We start from the raw sequence: 27,866 nt of genomic DNA, 5'->3' as shown, positions 1-27,866 counted from the left end.
TTTGAAAGAAACTTTACACTGACCTTTCCCTTAGGGTTTATCTGAACAGCAACTAACGAAAGATGTATCAGAGTTCCGAACGATGCCCTAATTAAATCATGAGCCTCGAGCCAAGGTTCAGAAGAAATCCAGTTATTTATTAGGAGCTTCATGTCCACATCTTCATAGCGGAGCCAACTCTGACCCCACATATTCAGTTTATTTATTTATTATATTAAAATTAATTGGATTTCTGGACGGTCAGAGTCACACACACTTTATACAGACCTAGGCCAGGACAACTGGATGAAAAAGGAGATATAAATTATGAAGTGGAAAAAAGGTTACATGGTCCAGAAAGTCAACAAATGTCTCTGGAGGGATGGAGGGAGGAGGGGGGAAGAACCCCACCATTGGAAGTAAAATATGCACATTCATACATATTCAGCACATGAAAAATAAAGATGCACAGCACCAAAACAAAGAGGAAGAGAGGTAATCATGTCACTGAAAAAAATTGCAAGCTGGAAGAACTCAACCAGTCCTAATTAATGGACAAATTAGAGAAACCGTCGGTTTATATCCCAATCAACTGTTTCGGATCAGGTGGCTAATACTGCTTTGGAAATACTGTTTTTCTCTAAGCACCAATGCAGAGGGATAGTTTAGAGCAGTGTTTCCAAACTTTGGCAACTTGAAGATATCTGGACTTCAACTCCCAGAATTCCCCAGCCAGTATTTGCTGGCTGGGGAATTCTGGGAGTTGAAGTCCAAATATCTTCAAGTTGCCAAGGTTGGGAAACACTGGTCTAGAGAAGGACCAAGTTATAGCGCTGGATCAAGACGGGTGGGTATATTTCTGTATATATCGCATTGGACTTCAGTGGCATGAAGCTATTGCCTAAAATAAGTATATAACTGATATGCGGTTACCAGGAATGTAAACAATATATATATATATATGATGAGGGTTGGGGGGTTCCCTTAACACCTGAAGATCAGTGTATCTCTGCAGAATGAAAATTAAGACTCCTGAAAGATATTCCCCCACATATTGGAATGGTCAGTAAAGTTAGCCGTGAATCCACATATAATGTGAATCCATTCTATTAGCAGATACAGTAGTACCTCTAGATACGAGCTGCTCCACACGCGAGTATTCCAAGTTACGAGCCGAGACACGAGCAAAATTTCTGTTCGACACCCGAGCTCAAATTCGGGATACGAGCTGAGCTTCCACTAGGTGGCGCAAGAATCTCCTTGCTCCCAGTTATCTCGGCGTGAAACACAAAGTCTAAAGGCATTCGTTCGAGATGCGAGTTGATCGACATACGAGCTCGGGTCTGGAACGAATTAGACTCGTATGTCGAGGTACCACTGTATAATGGATTCACATCCACACACACACACACACACACACACACACAAAACAGGGGTTCAATGGGTTTAAGGAAGTAAGTCCCTGAAAATAATGAATTGGATCTAAAGGTGATTGTATGCTATGGCATTAAGATCTCTCCATCTACTGTAGACCTAGAAGGGTGTAATACGCCGAGGGTGAGAATGAGGGGAAAACCAAGAGAAATCAGCTCACATTTATAAGAAACGAGACTCGGTGGTGGAATCAGTGGTTGAGCCACATTTGTCAAGGTCTGAAAAACAAACGAACATCTAAATGCCTCAAGTGATGGCAATGATTGACGGAGTTATGGATCGACCGAGGGAGGGGGGGGATGTTAAGACCCCCCCCCGGCCTTCCCACCAAATATAACAGGTTGTGCATGGAACTCAATAGAGCAGAAAGAGGCTAATCATCGAGGCTACACAGAACCACGTACAAAAACACGGCACTAAACAACTAGGTTCCCCTCCGATTTAACTGAGATCTTCCAATTTAGCTTTTTACAAAGTATAAAGCAGCTTAATTTTTTTGGGTGGGCGGGGCAGCTTCAAAGGATAGCTTGGTTCCTGCAACTGGAGACGGAAACTTGAGAAACACATTGTGGGCTGGTCAACAGTTGACTAGCTCAGCTGTTCATAGTGTCCTTGAACCCCCAAACTTCCATGATAGCTATCTGGAAATTTTCGGAGCACAACGGTTGATTGTTGAAAGTGTTGCAATGACTTGTCCTTCCGTGATTCAAGTCGGCATCAAGGTAGAGAGCTTGGCCATCACCACCACCTGCAAAGAAGAAGAGAGACGTGGTCACCTTTTGGAATGTCCAAGTCTTGGTGCCATTCCCACAATACGGTGGTTATACAGTGGTACCTCTCCTTACGAACTTAATTCGTTAGGTGACCAGGTTCTTAAGTAGAAAAGTTTGTAAGAAGAAGCAATTTTTCCCCATAGGAATCAATGTAAAAGCAAATAATGTGTGCGATTGGGGAAACCACAGGGAGGGTGGAGGCCCTGTTTCCTCTTAGGAGATTCCTAGAGGCCCCATGGAGGCTTCTCCCCGCATTTTCCAACCCTGTTTCCTCCTATGAGATTCCTAGAGAGGCCCCATTGAGGCTTCTCCCTGCCTTTTCCAGCCCTGTTTCCTCCCTGGAGATTCCTAGATAGGCACCACGGAGGCTTCTCCCTGCCTTTTCCAGCCCTGTTTCCTCCCAGGAGATTCCTAGAGAGGCCCCACGGAGGCTTCTCCCTGCCTTTTCCAGCCCTGTTTCCTCCCAGGAGATTCCTAGAGAGGCCCCATGGAGGCTTCTCCCTGCCTTTTCCAGCCCTGTTTCCTCCCAGGAGATTTCTAGAGAGGCCCCACGGAGGCTTCTCCCTGCCTTTTCTAGCCCTGTTTCATCCCAGGAGATTCCCAGAGAGGCCCCACGGAGGCTTCTCCCTGCCTTTTCTAGTCATTTCCTCCCAGGAGATTCCTAGAGAGGCCCCACGGAGGCTTCTCTCTGCCTTTTCCGACCCTGTTTCCTCCTAGGAGATTCCTAGAGAGGCCCCACGAAGGCTTCTCCCTGCCTTTTCCGGCCCTGTTTCCTCCCAGGAGATTCCTAAAGAGGCCCCACGGAGACTGGGGGAGGAAGCTGTTTTCGCCCTATCCAGGCATAATAGCATGTGTCCACTCTCTTTCGGCACCCGAGGGGAAAAAGGTTTCTCCATCACTGCTCTAGGGGGATGGGGGAGGGCGTTTTTAGCCTCGCCAGACTCCAGGGAAGCCTTTGAAGCTTGCGGAGGGCAAAACACGAGCCTACTGGACCCACCAGATGTTGGGAAACAGGCTGTTTCCGGCCTCCAGAGGGCTTCTGGGGGGCAGGGGAAGCTGTTATCACCCTCCCCAGGCATTGAATTATGGGTGTGGGCATTCGTGCCCATGCTCTTTCAGCACCCGAGGAAAAAAAGGTTTCGCCATCACTGGCATAGAACCTAAGACTCATTTCTCTCTAGAAATAACAAACAGCCAGTTTGAGAGGAGTCTGAGAACTGGAAACCTACCTACGATGATGCATTCGGCGTTACCGGCCATAAACATGGAGGCTGCTTTGGAAGGCAGGTTGAAATGCCGGGCCGAAAGGAAAGGTGAAAGGCGACTGGAAGGATCCGGGGGGAGATTGGTAGAGGAAGGGGAGTCAGAGACAACCGAAGAATTGTTTTCTTGCTCAGAGCCAGTCATTGTGAGTTCTGGGTGTTTGATGACAACCCATTCGTATCGTTCCACTTCGGGCACCAGCTGGAAGAAGGCAGGAGATTATATGAAAAAGCAAATTCGCTCAAGCTAGAAGTGAAGAGTGATGTTGGCCTTCTCCGGTCCTGTCGACCAAACAATGTCGTTTGGCAGACCCCAGGGGAAGAGCCTTCTCTGTGGCAGCCCCGGCCCTCTGGAATCAACTCCCCCCCGGAGATTAGAACTGCCCCCACACTCCTTGTCTTTCGTAAATTACTCAAGAGCCATCTATACTGCCAGGCAAGGGGGAGTTGAGACACCTTTCCCCCAGGCTTTTTTATATTTAATGTTTGGGTATGTATATGTTGTTTGCTTTTTTAAATATGATAGGGTTTTATGTGCTTTTTAATATTAGATTTGTTTTTGCTGGAATATTGTTTTTATTATGGTTGTGAGCCGCCCCGAGTCTTTGGAGAGGGGCGGCATACAAATCTAATAAATTGAATTGAATTGAATAATTGGTTATGACTTATAAAGCCCTGCACAGCACCGGACCAGATTATAATAATAATAATAATTTATTAGATTTGTATGCCGCCCCTCTCCGAAGACTTACTTGTGGGATGGTCTTCTGCTGCATGAGTCCCAGCGACCAGTTAGATCCCACAGAATTGGCCTTCTCCAGGCCCCGTCAACTAGGCACGGTCGCTTGGCGGGATCTAGGGGAAGAGCCTTCCCTGTGGGGGCCCCAGCCCTCTGGAATCAGCTCCCCCCAGAGATTCATACTGCCCCACCCTCCTCGCCTTCCGCAAGAGTCTGAAGACTCATTTATGCCTCCAGGTTTTGGGCCACTAAACTCTAGCCCCACCGTGGCCGACAAATGTATTGTAAGTTAGTTGATTGAATGGGAATGAGGGATTTTTAGGTTTTTTATATTATTAAATTAATTTAATTGGATTTAGGATGCTATATTGTTCCTTTATATGTTGTAAGCTGCCCGAATCCTAAGAGAGAGATGGCAAATCAATCAAACAAACAAACAAAGGTTTCTTACCCTGAATACAAAACATTCTCCTGTCCCGAAGAAACTTAGCTTGCCTCCTCCTCGTTTGCGTTCATGCCAATCGGTCGACAAATAAGCCCCACAGACCTAGGAGGGGACACAGTAAACAAGACACTGTTATAGGAAGCTGTTCTGAGCTAGGCTTCCTGATAAATAATACAGGGCACACGGCATCCCCAAACCTCTTTTATTTTAACAGCTGTGAATTATGTTCATTCCCAGCTATAATAAGTCTCAAACAATATTAATGAGTCCGACAAAAGTCCTTTGGAAGAAGGCTGATTAAGCACCAACCTTTGTCTCTCTTGACACGCTGCCAAAGACCTAATTGGCAAGGAGCGTTGCAAGGCCAAACAGAAACATGGAGTCAGAACTGAATGTTGAGACAAAGTGAACGAAGTTGCTTCCTGCAACGAGCACATCACTTTGTTCCACTTTTATAGCCTATGGGAGGGGCCAATCATCTCCAAGCTTTACTCCTGAGTGGTCCTTCTCCCCTGTAACTGTTCTTGCCTCTTGGCAGCTCTGCGCATGCGTGCATTGGGAACATGTCAGTCTCCGGAGATTTTGGAGTCAGCACAGACCTCCGAGATGGCCCAGGCTGGATCTTTGCCTCTGACACCGAGCCTTCTCCAGGGCCTGGCCCATATTCCTCCCCAGCCTCCTCACTGTCTGACTCTGCTGCCAGCTCTGCAGGCGGACCATAATAGAAGCGGATATCTTCAAAAAGTCAATATAGCTGTGGTGGAATGTAGTCTGGATTCCCAGCAAGGAGGGGCTGCTTTCCAGAGGGCAAAGAGTCAGCAGAGCTTAGAATGTCTGGTAGGGAAAAAGGACGGGCCCTCCCTAGTGGTATATCTACAGTTATGCAGATGGTTGCTTTAGTCCGGCAAGATTCTGTCTGTCGGTGAAGAACAATACAGGAAACTATTTTTAAGTAACGGCATGTGTCGTTCTTGGGTCTGACAACAGCTGCTGTTTCAGTTGTCATCTCAACTCTGGCAGAATACAAGCCAAGAGTGTTAAATATCCGAGCGTGCCTCTAATTAATTTTGGGTAGTAAGTGCAACAAATGGAAGCATTAAACAAGTCAAGGGGACTTTTGTTGAAAAGAAAGAGACAATGGCAATTTCTGCTTTTGTTTAGGGGAAGAAAATCTGAAGTCATTGCTTTATTCAAACTTATAAAGTTTCATCAAGGGAGCTGTTCTTTATCCTCTCACTTACCTCTTGCATAGTTGTTTTAATCAAAAGGAGAGTTGGCTCATGTCCCTCACAATGTGGGTAAAACCTAATGTATAAACATAGATGTAAAAAGATGCCTTTATGAAACATCAGTTCAACTTCTACTGAAACATTAATTCATCTTCTACTAGTTGAATACATTCCCCTAGGACTGTGATGGGGAACCAATGGCACGCATGCCACAGGTAGCACATGCTGGCATGTGAGCCATTGCCCTAGCTCAGTTCCACTGAACATGTGTGCACCGTCCAGATGTTTTTCGGTTTGCACAAAGGCTCTGGGAGGGCGGTTTTGGCCTCCAAATGGCCTTGGGGGTGGGGTGGGCAGGGGAGGGCATTTTGCTGCAATTTCGCTGAGGCTCCCCTCACTGGAAACCCCACCTCCGGACTTCCGTTGCCAGAAAAGCGTCTGTTTTTGCGCTGCTGGGATTCCCCTGAGTCTCCCCTCCATGGGAAACCCACCTCCGGACTTCTGTGTTTTTGCGATGCTGCAATTTCGCTGGGGCTCCCCTCACTGGAAACCCCACCGCTGGACTTCCGTTGCCAGCAAAGCGCCCATTTTTGCGCTGCTGGGATTCCTCTGCTGGGATCCTGCAGCATCACAAAAACACGGAAGTCCGGAGGTGGGGTTTCCCATGGAGGGGAGCCTCAGGGGAATCCCAGCAGTGCAAAAACGGGCGCTTCGGCTGGCAAAAGGGGTGAGTTTTGGGCTTGCACGCATTAATCGCTTTTCCATTGATTCCCATGGGAAACATTGTTTCGTCTTACAAACTTTTCACCTTACAAACCTCGTCCCGGGAACCAATTAAGTTCGTAAGACGAGGTATCACTGTAAATTGCTACCTGTTTAGGCTGAAGCCATGCTCGGAGGTGGTAAACAGCAGCAGAGGTTGGCAAAGGGCAAACCGCTCAGGAATCCATGACCAAATGTCTCTCATCTTCTTCACATCGACAATTTCAGACTTGAAGTTCTCAGCGTGAACAGCCAGGTGGACATTCTGCCTGGGGAACAACAACAACAACGACAACAAAACAGGTTAAGAAAAGGCAACTGGCTTAAACCAATTCTAGGTAATGTAAAATGTAAAATAATGCACTTGGGGAAAAGGAACCCTCAATCTGAGTATTGCATTGGCAGTTCTGTGTTAGCAAGAACTTCAAAAGAAAAGGATTTAGGGGTAGTGATTTCTGACAGTCTCAAAATGGGTGAGCAATTGGTCGGGCGGTAGGAAAAGCAAGTAGGATGCTTGGCTGCATAGCTAGAGGTATAACAAGCAGGAAGAGGGAGATTGTGATCCCCTTATATAGAGCGCTGGTGAGACCACATTTGGAATACTGTGTTCAGTTCTGGAGACCTCACCTAAAAAAAGATATTGACAAAATTGAACGGGTACAAAGACGGGCTACAAGAATGATGGAAGGTCTCAAGCATAAAACGTATCAGGAAAGACTCCATGAACTCAATCTGTATAGTCTGGAGGACAGAAGGAAAAGGGGGGACATGATTGAAACATTTAAATATGTTAAAGGGTTAAATAAGGTTCAGGAGGGAAGTGTTTTTAATAGGAAAGTGAACACAAGAACAAGGGGACACAATCTGAAGTTAGTTGGGGGAAAGATCAAAAGCAACGTGAGAAAATATTATTTTACTGAAAGAGTAGTAGATCCTTGGAACAAACTTCCAGCAGACGTGGTTGGTAAATCCACAGTAACTGAATTTAAACATGCCTGGAATAAACATATATCCACCCTAAGATAAAATACAGGAAATAGTATAAGGGAAGACTAGATGGGCCATGAGGTCTTTTTCTGCCGTCAGACTTCTATGTTTCTAGGTCTTTCAACTCTCAAATGGGAAGAGAATTATTATTAAAAGATAAAGATGGTATCAATTACCACTTTGTTGTATAGGGTAATCCCTCGCTACTTCACCGTTCATCTTACATGGATTGCTATTTCATGGGTTTTTCAAAGGGCACATTCAACTTTATACAGAACACAGTATTCCACAAGAATGTTTCATTCATTCAGATCTAGGTTGTGTTATTTGAGTATACAGTGTTCCCTCAATTTCCGCAGGGGATGCGTTCCGAGACCGCCCGCGAAAGTCGAATTTCCGCGAAGTAGAGATGCGGAAGTAAATACACCATTTTTGGCTATGGACAGTCTCACAAACCATCCCTTAACACTTTAAACCCCTAAATTACCATTTCCCATTCCCTTAGCAACCATTTACTCACCATTATTACTGGTACTCACCATTAAATAAGACACTTAGTGATCCTGAAATTTATAAACATAATTATTTATTAACAATGATTATTTTTTTTGTATTTATTTGCAAAAATTATTAGTTTGGCGATGACACATGACGTCATTGGGTGGGAAAAACCGTGGTATAGGAAAAAACTGCGAAGTATTTTTTAATTAATATTTTTTGAAAAACCGTGGTATAGACTATTTGCGAAGTTCGAACCCGCGAAAATCGAGGGAACGCTGTACTATTGGGAGCCACAGTTTATTTCATCAAATGACAAATCAGCTCAAGTGAGCTGTAGCTCATCAAAGTTTCTGCCTTTTAATAAAAAGATGCTTCCGGACTCTTGCCTTCATCATAGAATGACCTAGGTCTTCTAATACAATATTTTACTGCAGGTGGCCAACTAGACTGTTGCAAAAACAACACCATCTTCTATGTGTCCCAGATTTAGTGCCTCTTTAGATAGGTAGGTGGCACTACAAAAAAAGCTTGAAATTGGATTAAGGGCTATTTTTGGAACAGCTTGGAGGATGTACACTCAACACATCTTCCTTTATAAGTCAGAAAACACCAAGTCCAAAAAGCAGAAAACCACAGGGAGGTACATGTTTAGCTACAGTTTTCAAAGCGTTTTTTGTGTACTTAAGAGGAGTATGTGTTTCTTAAAAGTTAAATTTTGTACAGGAGACCGCTTCTGAACTTCGTGTTTGAAGTGGAAAAGAATGAAACTTTGATTTTGGGTTTTACATAGTAGGTTGATAGATCTTTACACAAATGACTGGTTCATATTATTATGAAAAAGCTAAAAGTTGTGCTTTGATGTTGATACCTTATTTTACAGCAACGAAGAGAGTTGAAAGTCAATGTTTCTTTTACTTACTTTTCTTTTTTTACCCTTCTTCACTTTCCTCCCCACTGCTTTCCTATTTACTTTTGTATTTTACAATATAACTCAATTAAAAAAAGTTAAACTAAAAGTCAGTTTTGTATATATACCATTCTGACAGCTTCCTGCAATTGCTGAGCACCAAAAAAACTGGATGGGTTCTAAAACAAATATACCGTATACCAGCGGTCCCCAAACTACGGCCCGCGGGTCAGATGCGGCCCGCTGAGGTCTTTTAACCGGCCCGCGGCAGCACACGAGATTTTACCGATCGATATAATAAAAGAGAGAAAGAGGGAGAAATAGAGAGGGAGAGAGAAATGAAGAGGAGAGATAGAAAGGGAGAGAAAGGGAGAAATAGAGAGAGGGGGAGAAAGAGAAAGTGTGAGAGATACAAAGAGGGAGAATTAGAAAGAGAGTGAGTGAAAGAAAGAGAGAAGAGAGAGAGAGAGCAAGAGAGAGGGACAGAGAGAAAAAAAGAAAGAGAAAGAGGGAGAGATAGAGAGGGAGAGGGAGAGAGAAAGGAAGAGGGAGAGATGGAAAGAGAGAGAGAGAAAGAGAAAAATGAGAAAATGATGGAGGGAAAGAACGAGGGAGAGGAAAATGAAACAAATGAGAGAAAAGGAAGAGGGAAGAAAGAAGTGGAGAGGAAGGAGGGAGGGAAGGAAGGAGGGAAGGAAGGAAGGAAGGAGAAATGGAGTTTGTTGATTTAAGTTTAAATTTACTTGTTAATAAAGAAGTATAAATTTCTTTATTACTTAATTATTAATTACTTAATTACTTATTACTTCTTCTTTATTTTAAATATTGTATTTGTTCCCATTTTATTTTTTATTTAAATAAGGTATGTGCAGTGTGCATAGGGATTTGTTCATAGGGTTTTTTATAGTCCGGCCCTCCAACAGTCTGAGGGACAGTGAACTGGCCCCCTGTGTAAAAAGTTTGGGGACCCCTGCCGTATACTCATCTAAAGTGTAGATTTCGATTCCTGATAGATAGCCTAACCCCCATAGATTAACATCTGTCTAGCTGTTGTGGTGCAGTGGTTAACATGCAGTATTGCAGGCAGACTCTGCCCATTGCCATGAGTTCGATCCTGACTGGCTCAAGATTGACTCAGCCTTCCATCCTCCCGAGGTTGGTAAAATGAGGGTCCAGATTGCTGGGGACAATAGGCTAACTCTATAAACTGCTTAGAGAGGGTTGTAAAGCACTATGAAGTGGTATATAAGTCTAAGTGCTATTGCCGTTGCTACCTATGTCTGATTAGTTCCAAAGAAAATGGAAGTGATGGAACTACGTTCCTGTGGACTCTGGCTATAATAATTTATATATTTTATTTATTTATTTATTGGATTTGTATGCCGCCCCTCTCCGTAGACTCGGGGCGGCTAACAACAGTGATAAAAACAGCACGTGACAATCCAATATTAAAACAGTTAAAAACCCTTGTTATAAAATCAATCATACATACAGACATACCTTGCATAAATTGTAGAAGCCTAGGGGGAAAGAATATCTCAGTTCCCCCATGCCTGACGGCAGAGGTGGGTTTTAAGGAGCTTACGAAAGGCAAGGAGGGTGGGGGCTATTCTAATCTCTGGGGGGAGTTGGTTCCAGAGGGTCGGGGCCGTCACAGAGAAGGCTCTTCCCCTGGGTCCCGCCAAACGGCATTGTTTAGTCGACGGGACCCGGAGAAGGCCCACTCTGTGGGACCTAACTGGTCGCTGGGATTCGTGCAGCAGAAGGCGGTCCCGGAGATAATCTGGCCCGGTGCCATGAAGGGCTTCATAGGTCAATGAAATCCACACGCTTCATAATAGTGAAGATAAACAATAAAGTTGGCCTAGAATACAAACATGACTTGCCCAATATTTGAGGGGCTATCACAGAAAATGAAAATCAGACTAGGAGAGATTCAACCTAGAAATAAGGAGAAATTTTCTGACAGTGAGAACAATCAACCAACGGACCAGAAGTTGCCTTCAGAAGTTGCAGGAGCTTCATACCCTGTTTCCCCAAAAATAAGTCACCCCCGAAAGTAAGACATAGGAGAGATTTCATAGAATTGCCTAATATAAAGCATCCCCTAAAAGTAAGACATAGGAGATGTTTTGTTTCACAGCATTCCCAAACAGGATATAGTGGTACCTCGAGATACGAGTTTAATTCGTTCCGGACCTGGGCTCTTAAGTCGAGCAGCTCTTATCTCGAACGACTTTTCCCCATAGGAATTAATGTAAATAATTTTAATTGGTTCCAGCCCTCAAAAAACTCACAAAGTTAGTCTAAATTATGCAGAAAGACATGTTTTTAATGAAGAAATGTACATGTACATATAAATGAATAATGAAGTTTCTTTCACTTAACTTGTAAACTTTCTTAAACTTTTAAATTTACATATGTTCAACTTCTCTGCCACCCAATCCTGTAGGACAGAGGTCCCCAACCCTTTTTGCACCAGGGACCGGCTTTAAGCGATCAAGAGAGGAATGGGTGAATGAATGGACGGAGGGTGGGAAGGAAGGAAGGAAAGAGGGAAGGGACAGGAACAGAGGAAGGAAGCAAGGAAACTTATGAAAGGGGAGAGTAAGAGAGGAATGAGTGAAGGGAGGGAGGGAGGGAGGGAAGAAGGTGGGAAGGAGAAAGAAAAGAAGAAATAGAGGAAGGGAAGGTAAAAGAGAGAAAGAAAAAGAGCAAGAAAGAAAGCTGCAAGCACCCCTCCGAGCCCCCCAGGCCGGCTGCAACCTTTTAAAACACGCGCGCCGCTTCGCAGCTGTCTCCTGAAGCCGAACGCGGAAGTTAGCGTTTGGCTTCAGGAGACAGCTCCTTGGCGCTTGTATCTCGAATTTGGGCTTGTAAGTAGAACAAAAATATCTCTCCCCTCCCAGCTCTTATCTCGAGTTGCTCTTAAGTAGAGCAGCTGTTATGTCGGGGTTCCACTGTATATAACATATATTTGAAGAAAGTATAATTGTTGTACATGGAAATAATGGTACGGTAGCAGTAATAAATTCTTGATAGGATTCACAGTTTGTCTGGTTATGCTGGTTTGTGATGACAACTTATTTATTCATTTATTTATTTATTAGATTTGTATGCCGCCTCTCCGAAGACTGTACAGTATATAATAAATGTTCATTTTTTTTTGTTCAGTAATAAATGTGAATTCTTCTTCATTGAAAACAAAAAAGACATCCCTTGAAAATAAGATGTAGCACATCTTTGGGAGCAAACGTTAATATAAGACGCTGTCTTATTTTTGGAGAAACAGGGCAACTGGAAGCTTTCAAAAAGAGAATGACTTATTTAAGTCCATCTGTCATAGTATAGGGACATACTGGTGAACCTATGGGACTAGAGGTGGCATGCAATGCCCAATCTGATGCCACACAAGCAATTGCCCCACAGTTCAGCTCTGGCGCACATGCTTACATAACGCCCGCTGCCCAGCTGGTCTTTGGTGTCTGCCGTGCATGCTTGGGGGTGGAGCACATGTGAAGGGGCCCACATACGCATGCAGGGGGGCAGGGCATGTGTGGGGAGCCGTACATGCGAGATGGGGCATGTGCGGAAGGCAACGCCCATTGCATTTTGGGGGTTTGGACACATGCATATGAATTTGTGTGTGCATGCGCATGATTTGGGCACTCGGTCCGGAAAAGGTTAGCAATCACTGGTATAAGGTTTTTTGCTTGGGCTGAGGGTTGGATTAGAAGGATGACCTAGAACAGTGATGGTGAACCTATGGCACGGGTGCCACAGATGGCACATAGAGCCATTCATTCATTCATTCATTCATTCATTCATTCATTCATTCATTCACTTATTTATTTATTTACTTACTTACTTACTTACTTATTAGATTTGTATGCCGCCCCTCTCCGCAGACTCGTGGCGGCTAACAACAGTAAAAGGACAATATGAACAAATCTAATATTAAAAGTAATGTAAAAAACCCCAATTTAAGAAACCAATCATACATACAGACATACCATGCATAAATTTTATAAGCCTAGGGGGAAGGGAATATCTCAATTCCCCCATGCCTGACGACAGAGGTTGGTTTTAAGGAGCTTACGAAAGGCAAGGAGGGTAGGGGCAACTCTGATATTTGGGGGGAGTTGGTCCCAGAGGGCCGGGGCGGCCACAGAGAAGGCTCTTCCCCTGGGTCCCGCCAAACGACATTGTTTAGTCGACGGGACCCGGAGAAGGCCAACTCTGTGGGACCTAACTGGTCGCTGGGATTCGTGTGGCAGAAGACGGTCCCGGAGATATTTTGGTCCAATGCCATGAAGGGCTTTATACCTGCTGGCACGTGAGCCGTTCCCCTAGCTCAGCTCCAACATGCATGGGTGTGCTGGTCAGCTGATTTTTGGCTTGCACAGAGGCTCTCGGAGGGCGTTTTTGGCTTCCAGAGAGCCTCCAGGGGGATGGGGAGGGCATTTTTACCCTCCCCTGGCTTCTGGGAAGCCTTTGGAGCCTGGGGTGGTGAAACACGAGTGTACTTGGCCCACCAAAAGTTGGGAATAAGCTAATAAATTTAAAATTAGAAACATAGAAACATAGAAGTCTGACGGCAGAAAAAGACCTCATGGTCCATCTAGTCTGCCCTTATACTATTTTCTGTATTTTATCTTAGGATGGATATATGTTTATCCCAGGCATGTTTAAATTCAGTTACTGTGGATTTACCAACCACGTCTGCTGGAGGTTTGTTCCAAGGATCTACTACTCTTTCAGTAAAATAATATTTTCTCATGTTGCTTTTGATCTTTCCCCCAACTAACTTCAGATTGTGTCCCCTTGTCCTTGTGTTCACTTTCCTATTAAAAACACTTCCCTCCTGGACCTTATTTAACCCTTTAATATATTTAAATGTTTCGATCATGTCCCCCCTTTTCCTTCTGTCCTCCAGACTATACAGATTGAGTTCATGAAGTCTTTCCTGATACGTTTTATGCTTAAGACCTTCCACCATTCTTGTAACCCGTTCAATTTTGTCAATATCTTTTTGTAGGTGAGGTCTCCAGAACTGAACACAGTATTCCAAACGTGGTCTCACCAGCATTCTATATAGTGGGATCATAATCTCCCTCTTCCTGCTTGTTATACCTCTAGCTATGCAGCCAAGCATCCTACTTGCTTTCCCTACCGCCTGACTGCACTGTTCATCCATTTTGAGACTGTCAGAAATCACTACCCCTAAATCCTTTTCTTCTGAAGTATTTGCTAACACAGAACTGCCGATACAATACTCAGATTGAGGATTCCTTTTCCCCAAGTGCATTATTTTACATTTGGAAACATTAAACTGCAGTTTCCATTGCTTTGACCATTTATCTAGTAAAGCTAAATCATTTACCATATTACAGACGCCTCCAGGAATATCAACCCTATTGCACACTTTAGAGTCATCGGCAAATAGGCAAACCTTCCCTACCAAACCTTCCCCTAGTTCAAGCATTAGTTCATATGCTTAACACAGCTCCACTGTACACTCGCCCACCCTTCTCTCTTTTTCTTTTCTCTTCTTTGCTTCTCCTCTTTTTCTTTTCCCTCCCTCTTTTCTCTACTTTCTCTCTATCCCTTTTTTGTAAGTCTATATGTTTATTAATTGTTGTATTTTTACATCTAGACATATTGTAATGTACTACGTTTCAATTGCCAACTGTTATGATTGTCTTTTATGTTCTGTATATTTGTAAATAAAAACTTAAAAAAAAGAAAAGTTGGGAAACAGGTCATTTCTGGCCTCCAGAGGGCCTCCGTGGGGTAGGGGACGCTGTTTTTGGGTGTGGGCACTCATGCATGTGTAATAACACACACGCACGCTCTTTCAGCACCCGAGGTAGGAAAGGTTTACCATCACTGACCTAGAAGATCCCTTCCAACTCCGTTATTCATTTGGCAGCAAAGACAGCCTTGAATTTTACTGCACCGCCAGCAACGCACATAAGCTGACTGTTACCATCACCGTAGCCATTGGGAAGCCAAATCAAGCTAGCGTAGCAGAGCAGGAAGATTCAAACGTTCAAACCTACCTTTGGGGGGACGTATTACTGTAAAGCAACGCAGGAGACACGGAATTGACAGAAAAGAAGGCACGAGAAAGGAGACAAAAGAGAAAGGAGAAGTCAAGAACAGGTCAGCAAGTTTCATACAACACCACCAAGTGCACGGAGAAAGCCTACAGCGGTGATGGCGAACCTTCTTTGGTCCGCGTGCCAAAATTGTGTGTTTGTGTGTGCTAGCATGTGTCATGTGTCCACACCCCTTTCGTCCCCCACCACGCATGCACACCCACACCCTGCTGCTCCTGCGCATGTGCGCAACCCTCCCTCATCTCCGCGCATGCGCACAGGCCTCATTGAGGCCTGGTACCTGAAAACAATGCCCAAACGGGCAAACCAGAAGTTTGGGAAAACACACCTCCGGTTTGCTGTTGTACTGTTTTTTTGCACTCTGGAGGGTTCAGGGAAGCTTCCTGAAGCTCTGGAGTGCGAAAAACGCCACAACGGGCAAACAGGAAGTTCAGGAAAATGCACTTCCTGTTTGCCCTTGTGCTGTTTTTTGCATTCCAGGCCCTCAGGAAGCTTCCCTGAACCCTCCAGGGTGCAAAAAACAGCATAGCAGCAAACCGGAAGTGCGTTTTCCTGAACTTCCGGTCTGTCCGTTGGGAGATTTTGTTTGCCTCTGGGGCTTTAGGGAAGCTTCTCTGAAGATTCCGGAGGGCGAAACGGCCTTTCCCAAGGCTGAAAATCAGCTAGCCTGCATGCACATATACACTGGAGTTGACAGAAGGCAAAGTCTTGCGTGCCCTCTGATATGGCTCCATGTACCGCCTGTAGCACATGTGCCATAGGTTCGCCATCACGGGCCTACAGAGAAACACAGAATAAGATTTGAACAGAGCAACAGTGAATTAAAAAAAAAAGTATTCAACTGTCCTTTACGTCAGTTTTCAATTCAATGGTTTTTAAATTTGCTAGGTCACATTTCTTTTCTACGAATCTCCCTCACCACATTTATGACTTTCTAGTTCATTCATCTATGGAGATGCTTAGTCATCCGAGTCAAGGATGTCCCAAAGGTGTTTTTTTCAAAAGGCAACTGGACTTCCCTTGAACGGGTTTCACTTCTCATCTAAGAAGCTTCTTCAGAATTGACGAAAAACAAGGAAAGTCTAGTGATTCTTCTTCTTCTTCTTCTTCTTCTTCTTCTTCTTCTTCTTCTTCTTCTTCTTCTTCTTCTTCTTCTTCTTCTTCTTCTTCTTCTTCTTCTTCTTCTTCTTCTTCAACTGAAGGTGAGGCCCACCTGGGGCAGCATCTCCTGAGATATCCAGAAAGGACACCATCACTGAAATCTCTCCAGCAATGTTTGAATGACATTATCCCTAAATCTGAATCATGATGGATCATCATCACCTAAATCTGCTACGGGGTCTCCTGCTTAAGCAGGAGATTGGAGTTGAAGTCTTCCAGAGTCCCTTTCCCTTCCACCTTCTCTTCCTTCCTTCTCTTCCTTCCTTCCTTCCTTCCTTCCCCTTCTCCTTCTTCTTTAAAGAAAGGACCTTTGGGTCTAATTCAGGGACGGTGAACCGTTTTTGTCTCAGGTGCCAAAAAGATGCACGTGTGTGTGCCCACACCCATAATACGATGTCCTCCCCTGTGTATTCACACAACACTCCTACACTGCCCCCCCCACGCATGCACACAGGCCTCACTGAAACCTCTGGACTTCCGCTAGGCCCATTGGGCTGTTTTTCACTCTCCCCAGGCTTCATGAAAGCAGAGGGCGGCGAAAAACAGGTCAATGGACCAACCGGAAGTTCGTTTCTGAACTTCCGGTTGGCCTGTTGGGCCGTTTTTCGCCATCCCCAGGCTTCAGAAAGTTTTCTGAAGCCTAGAAAGAGCAAAAACAGCTGAAAAGAAGGCAGAAAATCAGCTGGTCGGTGAGCACATGTGCACTGGAGCTGAAATAAGGCAATGCTTTATGTGGCCTTAGATATGGCTCACGCATGCCATAGGTTCACAATCACTGGTCTAATTCATTTATTTTTATTTATTTTATTTTATTTATTGGATTTGTATGCCGCCCCTCTTCACAGACTCGGGGCAGCTAACAACAGAATAAAAACAGCATGTAAATCCAATACTAAAACAGCTAAAAAACCCTTATTTTTAAAACCAAACATACATACAAACAAACAAACATACCATGCATAAATTGTAAAGGCCTAGGGGGAAAGAATATCTGACGGCAGAGGTGGGTTTTTAGGAGCTTACGAAAGGCGAGGAGGGTGGGGGCAATTCTAATCTCCGGGGGGAGTTGGTTCCAGAGGTTCGGGGCCGCCACAGAGAAGGCTCTTCCCCTGGGCCCCGGCAAACAACATTGTTTTGTTGACGGGACCCGGAGAAGGCCCACTCTGTGGGACCTAACCGGTCGCTGGGATTCGTGCGTCAGAAGGCGGTCTCGTAGATACCCTGGTCCGGTGCCAGGAAGGGCTTTATAGGTGATGACCAACACTTTGAATTGTGACCGGAAATTGATCGGCATCCAATGCAGACTGCGGAGTGTTGGTGTTACATGGGCATTTTTGGGAAAGCCCATGACTGCTCTCGCAGCTGCATTCTGCACGATCTGAAGTTTCCGAACACTTTTCAAAGGTAGCCCCATGTAGAGAGCATTGCAGTAGCTTACTTATTTAACTTACTTTTCCTGGCTAGCTTGCCTCAAAGTTCACTTGCCCATTCCCCATTTATCTTTCTTTTCCCCAAAAGAAAGGGATTTTGAAGACAAAGCAGCAGCAATATATTACAACAGATTATGTCTTACAATTCCAGGAGCAATGCAGGATCCGTTAGAAAGGAGTCTTTTAATAGTCATTTTTGGATTCATTATCACTGCTAAGCGAATCTTAACGTGTGAGAATACAGCGAAGGTGTTATCTAAACCAAAGCCTCTGTGAAAAGTGCACATTTATTCTAGCGTCGATTTTCACAAGTTCTTTTACCTTTTATTTTAAACCAGAGGCGCAGAATATATCAACTGGAGGTTGCTGAACAGTAAGGTTGGTGGGGAAACTGGATGCAAAAAGTTACAGGAACAGAGTTATGGAGCTGTGGAAACGCTGCCCTTTATCTGCATGAAATTATCCGTTATTGTTTTTGCTGCTAAATTATTTGAAGCTTTCTATTTTGGGTCAGGCAGAAGCTGGGAAAGCATTTTTTTTCCACTGAAGTTTCTGTTTCAAATCCCTAAAAGGTGATCACATACAAGGGTAAGGCTTTTCTTCCATGTTCCGCAATGCAACAGGCCAACGGTGAAATCTACTTACCTTCCCTAAGGGTTCAGAAGCATGCAAACGCTTCTTCTTTTAATTTGCGCGTGCGCACAGGGTTACAAAAAGAAAATGGCGGCATCTGGGCAGGTGGCCAGAGCCATGCGCTGCTACTGGTTCTCCGAACCACCGGCGATCGTCGCTACTGGTATGCCTGAACTTACAGGTATTATAAATACATTGTCAGCTTATGCACCAGAGAAAAATTCCTTGGGTGTCCAATCACACTTGGACAATGAAGAATTCCATTCCATTCCATTATTCTATTCTATTCCATAATTCTATTCCATTCCATATTTCTTTTCTCTTCTATCCTATCCCATCTTATCATATATTTCTATTCTATTTTATTCTATATTTCTATTCTATAACATATTTCCATTCCATTCCATATTTCTATTCTATTCTATTCCATTCCATATTTCTCTTCTCTTCTCTCCTATCCTATCCCATCTTATCATATATTTCTATTCTATTTGATTCTATATTTCTATTCTATTCTATATTTCCATTCTATTCCATATTTCTATTCTATTCTATTCCATAATTCTATTCCATTGCATTCCATATTTCTCTTCTCTTCTCTTCTCTATTCTTTTCTATCCTACCCTATCCTATCCTATATTGCTATTCTATTTTATTCTATATTTCTATCCTATCCTATCCTATTCCATTCCATAATTCTATTCCATTCCATTCCATATTTCTCTTCTTTTCTTTTCTATCCTATCCTATCCCATCTTATCATATATTTCTATTCTATTTTATTCTATATTTCTATTTTATTCTATTCCATATTTCCATTCCATATTTCTATTCTATTCTATTCTATTCCATAATTCTATCCCATTCCATTCCATATTTCTCTTCTATTCTCTTCTATCCTATCCCATCTTATCATATATTTCTATTCTATTTTATTCTATATTTCTATTCTATTCTATTCCATATTTCCATTCCATTCCATATTTCTATTCTATTCTATTCCATTCCATAATTCTATTCCATTGCATTCCATATTTCTCTTCTCTATTCTTTTCTATCCTACCCTATCCTATCTTATCCTATATTTCTATTCTATTTTATTCTATATTTCTATCCTATCCTATCCTATCCTATATTTCTATTCTATTTTATTCTATATTTCTTTTCTATTCTATCCTATCCTATATTTCTATTCTATTTTATTCTATATTCCTATTCTATCCTATTCTATCCTATATTTCTATTCTATTTTATTCTATATTTCTATTCTATTCTATTCTATCCTATCCTATATTTCTATTCTATTTTATTCTATATTTCTTTTCTATTCTATCCTATCCTATCCTATATTTCTATTCTATTTTATTTTATTCTATATTCCTATTCTATTTTATTCCATTCCATTCCAATCCAATTCCTATTTCAGTCTCCTCTTCTCTCCCTTTACTTCTGAAAAAATTGCTTGTTGAGAGACCCAGCTTCCATAAACTGACTCTTTCACATACACACACACAAACACCCATATATTATCTATATTTCCCCATAATGGTTAAAACCGGGGATGGACGTACAGGTACGCTTGATTTTACCGTGGCATTTATTCCCCACGAATGCAAGAATGTAGTTCCTAGATTTTTTTTTAAATTAAAAAAGCCCCTTAGAGGGAAGACGCCGAAACGCCACGCTACCTTTTCTGCTTCACCGTGATGCCTTTCTGCTGCAGGGCCTTCTCGTTGGCCATTTGCAAAAGCTGTATCTCTTTTCGCGAGAAGAGGCGGATTGCAAACGCTTTCTCCAGCAGCTTTTCGGGCGAGACCCACTTGGCCACGTCCCTCACGAACGCCCGGATGTCCTGCTGGACGCTTTCGGACTCCTGGGCCTGCCCAACTCTGAACTTGTGGAAGAATTTGAGGAGGGCCAGCGCCACCCGGTAGAGCACCTTGTAGCCCTCCACCAGGAAGACGTCGAAGACGCGGGCGATATAAACCAGGGGCAGTTCCCCGAAGAGCCACCGGTGCCAGTCCGAGTAGACTTCCAGCACGTCTTCCGAGATGGCCACCATAAGTTTATGAGCCGCCTGGCAGTACTTATTCACCAGGTCCCCGAACGTCATGCAGGAGGACTCAAAAGCCAAGAAGGTCTGGTCAATGAAGCGCTTGGACGGGTCGTTGCAGGCCAAGATGCGGCAAACTTTCTCGAAGCACTCGGCTTCGTCCCTGCTGTAGTGAAGGAGCAGAGCCACCACGGACGGCAGAGCTGGGCAGAACGAGATGTCCGGGAACTGGCTCCCGATGCAACAGATAATCTTCCTGGCCGCCCCGATGCCTTCGGCGTTCAAGCAGTAGGTGGGCACCAAGCTGTTGTCGACGAATTCGGGAAGGGGAAGCGTGTTGCTGTTTCGCTTGCCCACGATTTTGACCACAATGTCTCGGTAGACGTGGGCATCTGGCGTCACCGTACGGCAAGGGATGGAGCTGATCAATTTATCATACACTTTGGCTCTTAAAGAGTGGCTCTTGGCCCAGTAACCTTGGCGAGCCTGTTGTTTCAGCATTTCAGTGTGAAACTCGGTGCTGGTCAGTTCCTTCTGGTCATCAGGCTGGATGGTAGAATCCATCTGGTCCCAATCTATAAACCTACTGTATTCACCCATGGCTGCCAAGGCGGTCTTAAAGAAAAGACATAAGCGATTTCTTTTTAGCAGTCCCTGCCTTTTTACCCTGCCTCCTGCAAGAGAACAAAAGGGTTTTTTTTTAATTTGGAAATGTCAGGTTGCCCTTTTGTGGCTAATTGTATCAAAGGGAGGGGACACATTACCTGTTGGAGATGGTCTTTTTTAAAATAAACAATGGAATTAGGCAACAGCTTTTATTATTATTATTATTATTATTATTATTATTATTATTATTTATTAGATTTGTATGCCGCCCCTCTCCGTAGACTCGGGGCGGCTCACAACACAATAAAACAGTTCATAACAAATCTAATAATTTACAATTTAAAATATTTAAAAAACCCCATTATTAAGCAGACATACATACAAACATACCATACATAAATTGTATAGGCCCGGGGGAGATATTTCAATTCCCCCATGCCTGACAACAAAGGTGGGTTTTGAGGAGTTTACAAAAGGCAAGGAGGGTAGGGGCAGTTCTAATCTCTGGGGGGAGCTGGTTCCAGAGGGCTGGGACCACCACAGAGAAGGCTCTTCCCCTGGGGCCCACCAACCGATATTGTTTAGTTGATGGGACCCGGAGAAGGCCTACTCTGTGGGACCTAACCGGTCGCTGGGATTCATGCGGCAGAAGGCGGTCTCGTAGATACCCTGGTCCGATGCCATGAAGGGCTTTATAGGTGATGACCAACACTTTGAATTGTGACCGGAAACTGATCGGCAACCAATGCAGACTGTGGAGTGTTGGTGTTACATGGGCATTTTTGGGAAAGCCCATGATAGCTCTCACAGCTGCATTCTGCATGATCTGAAGTTTCCGAACACTTTTCAAAGGTAGCCCCATGTAGAGGGCATTACAGCAGTCGAGCCTCGAGGTGATGAGGACATGAGTGACAGTGAGCAGTGACTCCCGTTCCAAATAGGGCCGCAACTGGTGCACCAGGCGAACCTGGGCAAACGCCCCCCTCGCCACAGCTGAAAGGTGTTTCTCTAATGTGAGCTGTGGATCGAGGAGGACGCCCAAGTTGCGGACCCTCTCCGAGGGGGTCAATAATTCCCCCCCCCCCCAGGGTGATGGACGGACAGATGGAATTGTCCTTGGGAGGCAAAACCCACAGCCACTCCGTCTTATCAGGGTTGAGTTTGAGTCTGTTGACACCCATATATATAATGTACACAGTGTCAGACCCAATACAATCTAACTTCTGAGGCTTAGGTGTTCAAAGGGACTTGAGAGAGTGCAGAAATACTTCACAAGAAGAGTCCTTCACTCCTTCTCTCAAAACAAACTACCTTACTCATCCAGACTTCAAATACTATGGTTAGACAATCTACAACTACGTCGCCTCCAAACTGATTTAACTGTTGTTCATAAGATCATACACCATAACGTCCTTCCTGTTAGTGACTACTTCACCTTCAACAACAACAACACAAGAGCACGTAATAGATTCAAACTAAATGTAAATCGCTGCAAACTTCAGCAACAGAGTGATCAATGCCTGGAGGTCACTACCTGACCCTGTTGTTTCTTACCCTAACCCCAAGATCTGTACAACTGAATTCCTTGTCCTCTTAGTCTGAAATCAGTTCCTGGAATTGTGTTTTTGTGCTCAGGAGGGAAGTGGAAACGGACTGAAGGGAAAAGATAAAGCTGTTATCGCTACTCAACTATCTGGCTTTGCAACTCAAAACATGTGACCAATGGTACACAGTAAAGCCATTGGGTTCAAGGGTCGCATTTTCTTGCAGTTCAGCAGGGACAATTAAGAAGAAATGCCAAGAAAGCATTTACAGCAAGCTGGATACTTTTTCACGTTATGCAATATATGACTAATAAAGGCAACTGATGGTATTTTTCTGGAATAGCAGGCTAAACTGGAAGGCAAAGTTAAATGTGTCATTAGTTTGGAGTCATTGTGTTGCTACAAGAGACCCGAGTCGATTCCCCCAGTGAATACCATTGATCCTTCTCTAGTAGCAATTTATATTTGTGCATTTAAGCTTTCATTTCCTACCCCAGTAAATTTATTTATTTTATTTATTTGATTTTATTTATTCAATTTTATGTATTTATTTATTTATTGGATTTATTTATTTATTAGATTTATTTAGCGTATGTATATATGTATGTATGTATGTATGTATGTACAGTATGTATGTATGTATGTATGTACAATATGTATGTATGTGTTTATTTATTGGATTTATATGCCGTCCCTCTCCGAGGACTCGGTGCAGCTTACAACATATAAAAAAGAAAACAATAAAATATAATAGCCTAAATCCATTAATTTAAAACTAATTATACAAATCTATAGTCCCCAATTTATTAAAAAAAAGACTCATACCCACTCAGACATTCATCGGCCAGGGGGCTAGAGTCTAATTGCTCCAAGCCTGGCGACACAGAGTCTTAAGACTCTTGCGAAAGGCGAAGAGGGTTCTAATCTCTGGGGGGAGCTGATTCCAGAGGGCTGGGCCCCCCACAGAAAAGGCTCTACCCCTAGACAACTAGACAATGCCAAGCGACATTGTCTAGTTGACGGGACCTGGAGAAGGCCGACTCTGTGGGACGTAACTGGTCACTGGGATTCATGCGGCAGAAGGTGTTCCCGCAAGTAATCTGGCCCGAAGCAATGTAGAGCTTTGTACATCATAACCAACACTTTGAATTCCGTCTAGAAACCAATCGGCAGCCAATGCAGTCTAAATATAATGTTATTAGCCATAATTACAGCGGTGATAAGCTTCCATAGTGGCTATTGATTACCTAATTAGCTCATCCCCTTAAAGATATCATTGGTGGACCGAGAAAATGGACTATTTGTATCCATAGTCCACGGCTGCTAATAGGAGCTGGTACAAGTTTTTAACTGCGCAGATTCATTAACAATAGCATTGCTGCTATTACTGTTAAGTATTTTAACAAAAAAGGAAATTGTGAAGAAATAAGGCAAGAAAAAGTATTTCTTCCATAGAGAAAGATTGTACAATTAAAGATACAATTATTAAAGCAACTTTGCTGGAAGGAAGCTGACAGGAAGCTGGACTTTAGTATATGAATCATTGTTATTTATCGGAGAACAAGGCTTATGCAATTGGTACATGCTTGGGACAGTGGTGGCTTCCTACCAGTGCGCCCCGAAGCTCCGTTCCGGTAGGGCCCCGCGGATTGTGCCATTTGTGCACGACGGCTCCAGTGCTGCCTTCACTGGTCCATCGCGCGGCTCCATCTCTCTCTCTTTTTAAATTATTGGCTTTATTTTACTCGGGATTTAAGGGGCGAGTACAAGTGCACTAGAGTGCCTTCCGTCCCCTGTCCTATTGCTCTCCTACATCTCCTACACCTTTCTTCTATTCCTATATCTCTTCTTCTATTCTTTCATTGATATGTTCTATTACTATAATCTTCTTTTCTATTCTTTCATAGATATATTTTACTATGAGTATCTCCTCTATAACCATCATCATTTATTTTACTATGTGTATATAGATATATACCCACTAAAACCCTCATTGTGTATTGCACAAAATAAATAAATTAATAAAATAAAAGTGCAATTTCAGTGAATTTTTGCTTCCGCTAGATTTCGGCACTTTTTAAAAATTCCTGCACGAGGGGGCGCTCACCTGCAAATGATCATGATGCGCGCAAAGCACACTGGTAGGCAACTAAGAGGTACCCGCCCCTGGCTTGAGACCAATTCTATATTGATTGATTGATTGATTGAATTTATATTGCTGCCTATTTCCTCCCAGAATATAAAACCATGTTTAAAACAATAAAAACTAACAAAAACGATCCAATAAATTAATATAGTACAATATAACAAAATCACCTCCCACTCCTTGCCCCGGTTTCAGAATCCTGTTCTGGGTTGGCAAGCGCCTTCCAGAAGAGAATTAGTGTGGGTGGTTGTTCTAATGTCTGGGGGAATGATGTTCCATAGAGAGGGAGCCACCACGGAGAAGGCCCTTCTTCTGGTGTGTCTCCCTCAGAGATGAGACTTGCAGCATTCCCTGCCTCCCTGGTCTAATGGGTCGGATAGATGTGATGTTGTAATAACATAGAACCTGAAAATGGAAGCCTTTTAAAAATCATATAATTGTGAAACCCAAACATCCTTCTTATCCATACTAAAAATGATCCAATGAACCAATAAACATGAATCATTATAATCCCCTTGAAATTACACTTTTCTTCGCTATTAAGTTGAATCTGTGGAATTCAACTGAGAAAGTCCAATAGATCCAAGGTTTGGTTAAAAAATCAGTAGTACGCATGTTTATTTTTCTTTCTTTCTAGAGGAGAAAAAATTAGCTTTTAAGCAACTTGCTTGCCAAACGGTTATAAAAAAATTCAAGAACCTGCAAACCAATCAACAACCAACATAGTCAGGATGACTCAATATCTAATTCTCAGATTAAAAAATCTAAGAAAACAAATTCGGAGGTGTCTGGAAATTTAAAAACTTACCTTAAAGAATGTGAAACTTCTAGCTGTTGTTAAAATGGCTGCATACGAGTTTATTTTAAATGGTTATGATATCAGTGTAGCCTTTCCCTCTCTCTATATGGTTTTTCAACCCAAAGTCATGAGAAAAATGATAGCTTAATTGGTTACTCGTGGTTAAAATCAGTTCAATTATAACTCATGAATCTCTTGAAAAAAATGTGGAAGGAAAGATCATCCATGCTGAAGCTTTGCAGCACATACAAATGTTTATTGCCCAAAGGCATAATTACTTTTATGAAGCACCAATTAAAACACTATAAAAACGATAAACAAGGGCAGTTTTATTTTGTTTATTTAACCTGTAGCAGATTGGCCCTTTCAAGTTTACCAACTTGGTGCATTTGAATTTAGCATCCACACGATGAAAAAAAATATATACTGCTCAAAAAAATAAACACTCAGATAACACATCCTAGATCTGAATGAATGAAATATTCTCATTGAATACTTTGTTCTGTATAAAGTTGAATGTGCACAACAGCATGTGAAATTGATTGTCAATCAGTGTTGCTTCCTTATGTGGACAGTTTGATTTCACAGAAGTTTGATATACTTGGAGTTATATTGCGTTGTTTAAGTGTTCCTTTTATTTTTTTGAGCAGTGTATATATAAATAGGTGTTTAACATGTAGCCATTTGTGTTTATGCCACAACAGCTCTGTAACTATGATAGTTTAGATTGTTTGAAGTATCAACAACCAATCCAACTGACAAGAGATAGCAACAATCATTTTAATTGCTCACGTTTTGAAATACAGTACATACACTAAATACAAGCTGAATGGACATGACTTATAGACAATCCTCACTTTGTCAAAGACCTTGGAGTACTCATATCTAATGATCTAAGCCCATTGTAACAACAACAATCAAAAAGGCATTAAGAGTTGTAAACCCTAATCTTGCCTAGCTTCTTCTACGGTAATATTACACTACTAACCAGAACACAAAAAACATTTGTTAGAGCTTATCTATATGGAATCAGCACTGCATATCAGACATTAATACAATTGAGTGTGTCCAGAGATATTTTACGAGAAGAGTCCTTCATTCCTCTGCTCGCAACAGAATAGCTTATGTCACCAGATTTGAAATTCTGGGCTTATAAAACTTAACTACGTGGCCTTCGGCATGACCCAAGCATAGTTCATAAAATTATCTGCTACAACGCCCTACCTGTGAATGACTACTTCAGCTTCAACCACAACAATACACGAGCACACAACAGATACAAACTCAAAGTGAACTGCCCCAAACTCGATTTCAGAAAATAAAGCTTTAGCAACAGTGGTCAATGCCTGGAACTCACTACCTGACTTTAACATCCCCAAAAATTTAACCTGAAACTGTCTGCTGTTGACCTCACCCCATTCCTCAGAGGTCTGATAAGGGGCGTGCATAAGCGCACCAGTGTGCCTACCATCCCTGTCCAAATGTTCCCTTTTATTTGTACCCATTTTATGTATTCAAATAATGTGATACTTTTGTATATTACCAAAAGGTACTTGGCAAAATGAATAAATAAACTGATTTTCCTTTTACTATTTACAATGCTCATACTAAAAAACATAATCCACTCCACGTCTAATGTATCTATTCTATTCTATTCTATTTTAAATTTATATGATGGAAATAAAACACTTTCTCTGGATGATGCAAAACTAATTAGGTGCAAGGGAGGAAAAGCCATTAATTCTTACATACATTCATTCTGTACTCCGAATAAATTTGCTGGATGGACAACAGAGGTGGGTGCACTGTTGGAAGACCCCAAAGACTAGATTAATTCGTGATCATGCAGAACATCTAATTTCTGCAATGGTTTAAAGCTGACAGTGTATTGATGGGACACAAGCAACCCATCAGGTGTTGTGCAAATTGTCAAGATAATCAATGGTAGGATCCCAAACACTGGCAGGTAACTGGTTGATGATATGCAGGTAGGCAGGTGTGCACTCTGATTATGCTCAGGGGCACCCTCGTTCTGGCAGGGAACCATGGGACGAGCGGGGTAGAGGAGAATAACGAGGCGAGGGGCTCGCAAGAAACCCACGTGCACGCGCCTTGCCCGCCCTTTCCCTCCCCTCCCCAGGAGCGCGCTTCCCTCTCACCTGTAGCCTCCGCGCTCCAGGTAACCAGGCGCGGACCTACCTAGACAGCCGGCGCAGGCGCACTTGCTAGCCTCCGATCTCGCCCCTCTACCCTTCTCCGCGCAGGCACTTCCTGTACTTATTGGCCATATCTGTGGCGCGCATGCGTAATGACGATTCCGAGGCCGGTGTTCTTTTGTGTGGGGGCTGCTGTCA

At 43.0% G+C, this 27,866-nt stretch overlaps 1 protein-coding gene across 2 annotated transcripts; it reads right to left on the bottom strand.

Moving 5' to 3' along the window:
* Positions 1 to 116: 116 nt before the first annotated feature.
* On the bottom strand, positions 117 to 27,779 carry TBC1D24 (TBC1 domain family member 24). 2 transcript variants are annotated; one of them, XM_070761073.1, is made up of 7 exons: positions 27,712 to 27,779; positions 20,053 to 21,091; positions 6,734 to 6,892; positions 5,874 to 5,937; positions 4,639 to 4,734; positions 3,416 to 3,650; positions 117 to 2,161 (listed from the first exon to the last, which is right to left on the bottom strand). In XM_070761073.1, exons 2-7 carry the CDS (start codon positions 21,015 to 21,017, stop codon positions 2,007 to 2,009), a joined length of 1,674 nt encoding a protein of 557 aa, XP_070617174.1. In that variant the 5' UTR covers positions 21,018 to 21,091; positions 27,712 to 27,779; the 3' UTR covers positions 117 to 2,006. The 2 variants fall into 2 exon arrangements, with proteins under 2 accessions (XP_070617174.1, XP_070617173.1); XM_070761072.1 differs by having other exon boundaries at positions 27,672 to 27,764.
* Between the last annotated feature and the right edge of the window lie 87 nt (positions 27,780 to 27,866).

The sequence above is a fragment of the Erythrolamprus reginae genome, chromosome 9 (genome assembly GCF_031021105.1).
Source record: "Erythrolamprus reginae isolate rEryReg1 chromosome 9, rEryReg1.hap1, whole genome shotgun sequence".
NCBI lineage: Eukaryota > Metazoa > Chordata > Lepidosauria > Squamata > Dipsadidae > Erythrolamprus > Erythrolamprus reginae.
Note: the sequence above shows the minus strand (reverse complement) of the source record. Positions and strands in the feature narration are given on the sequence as shown.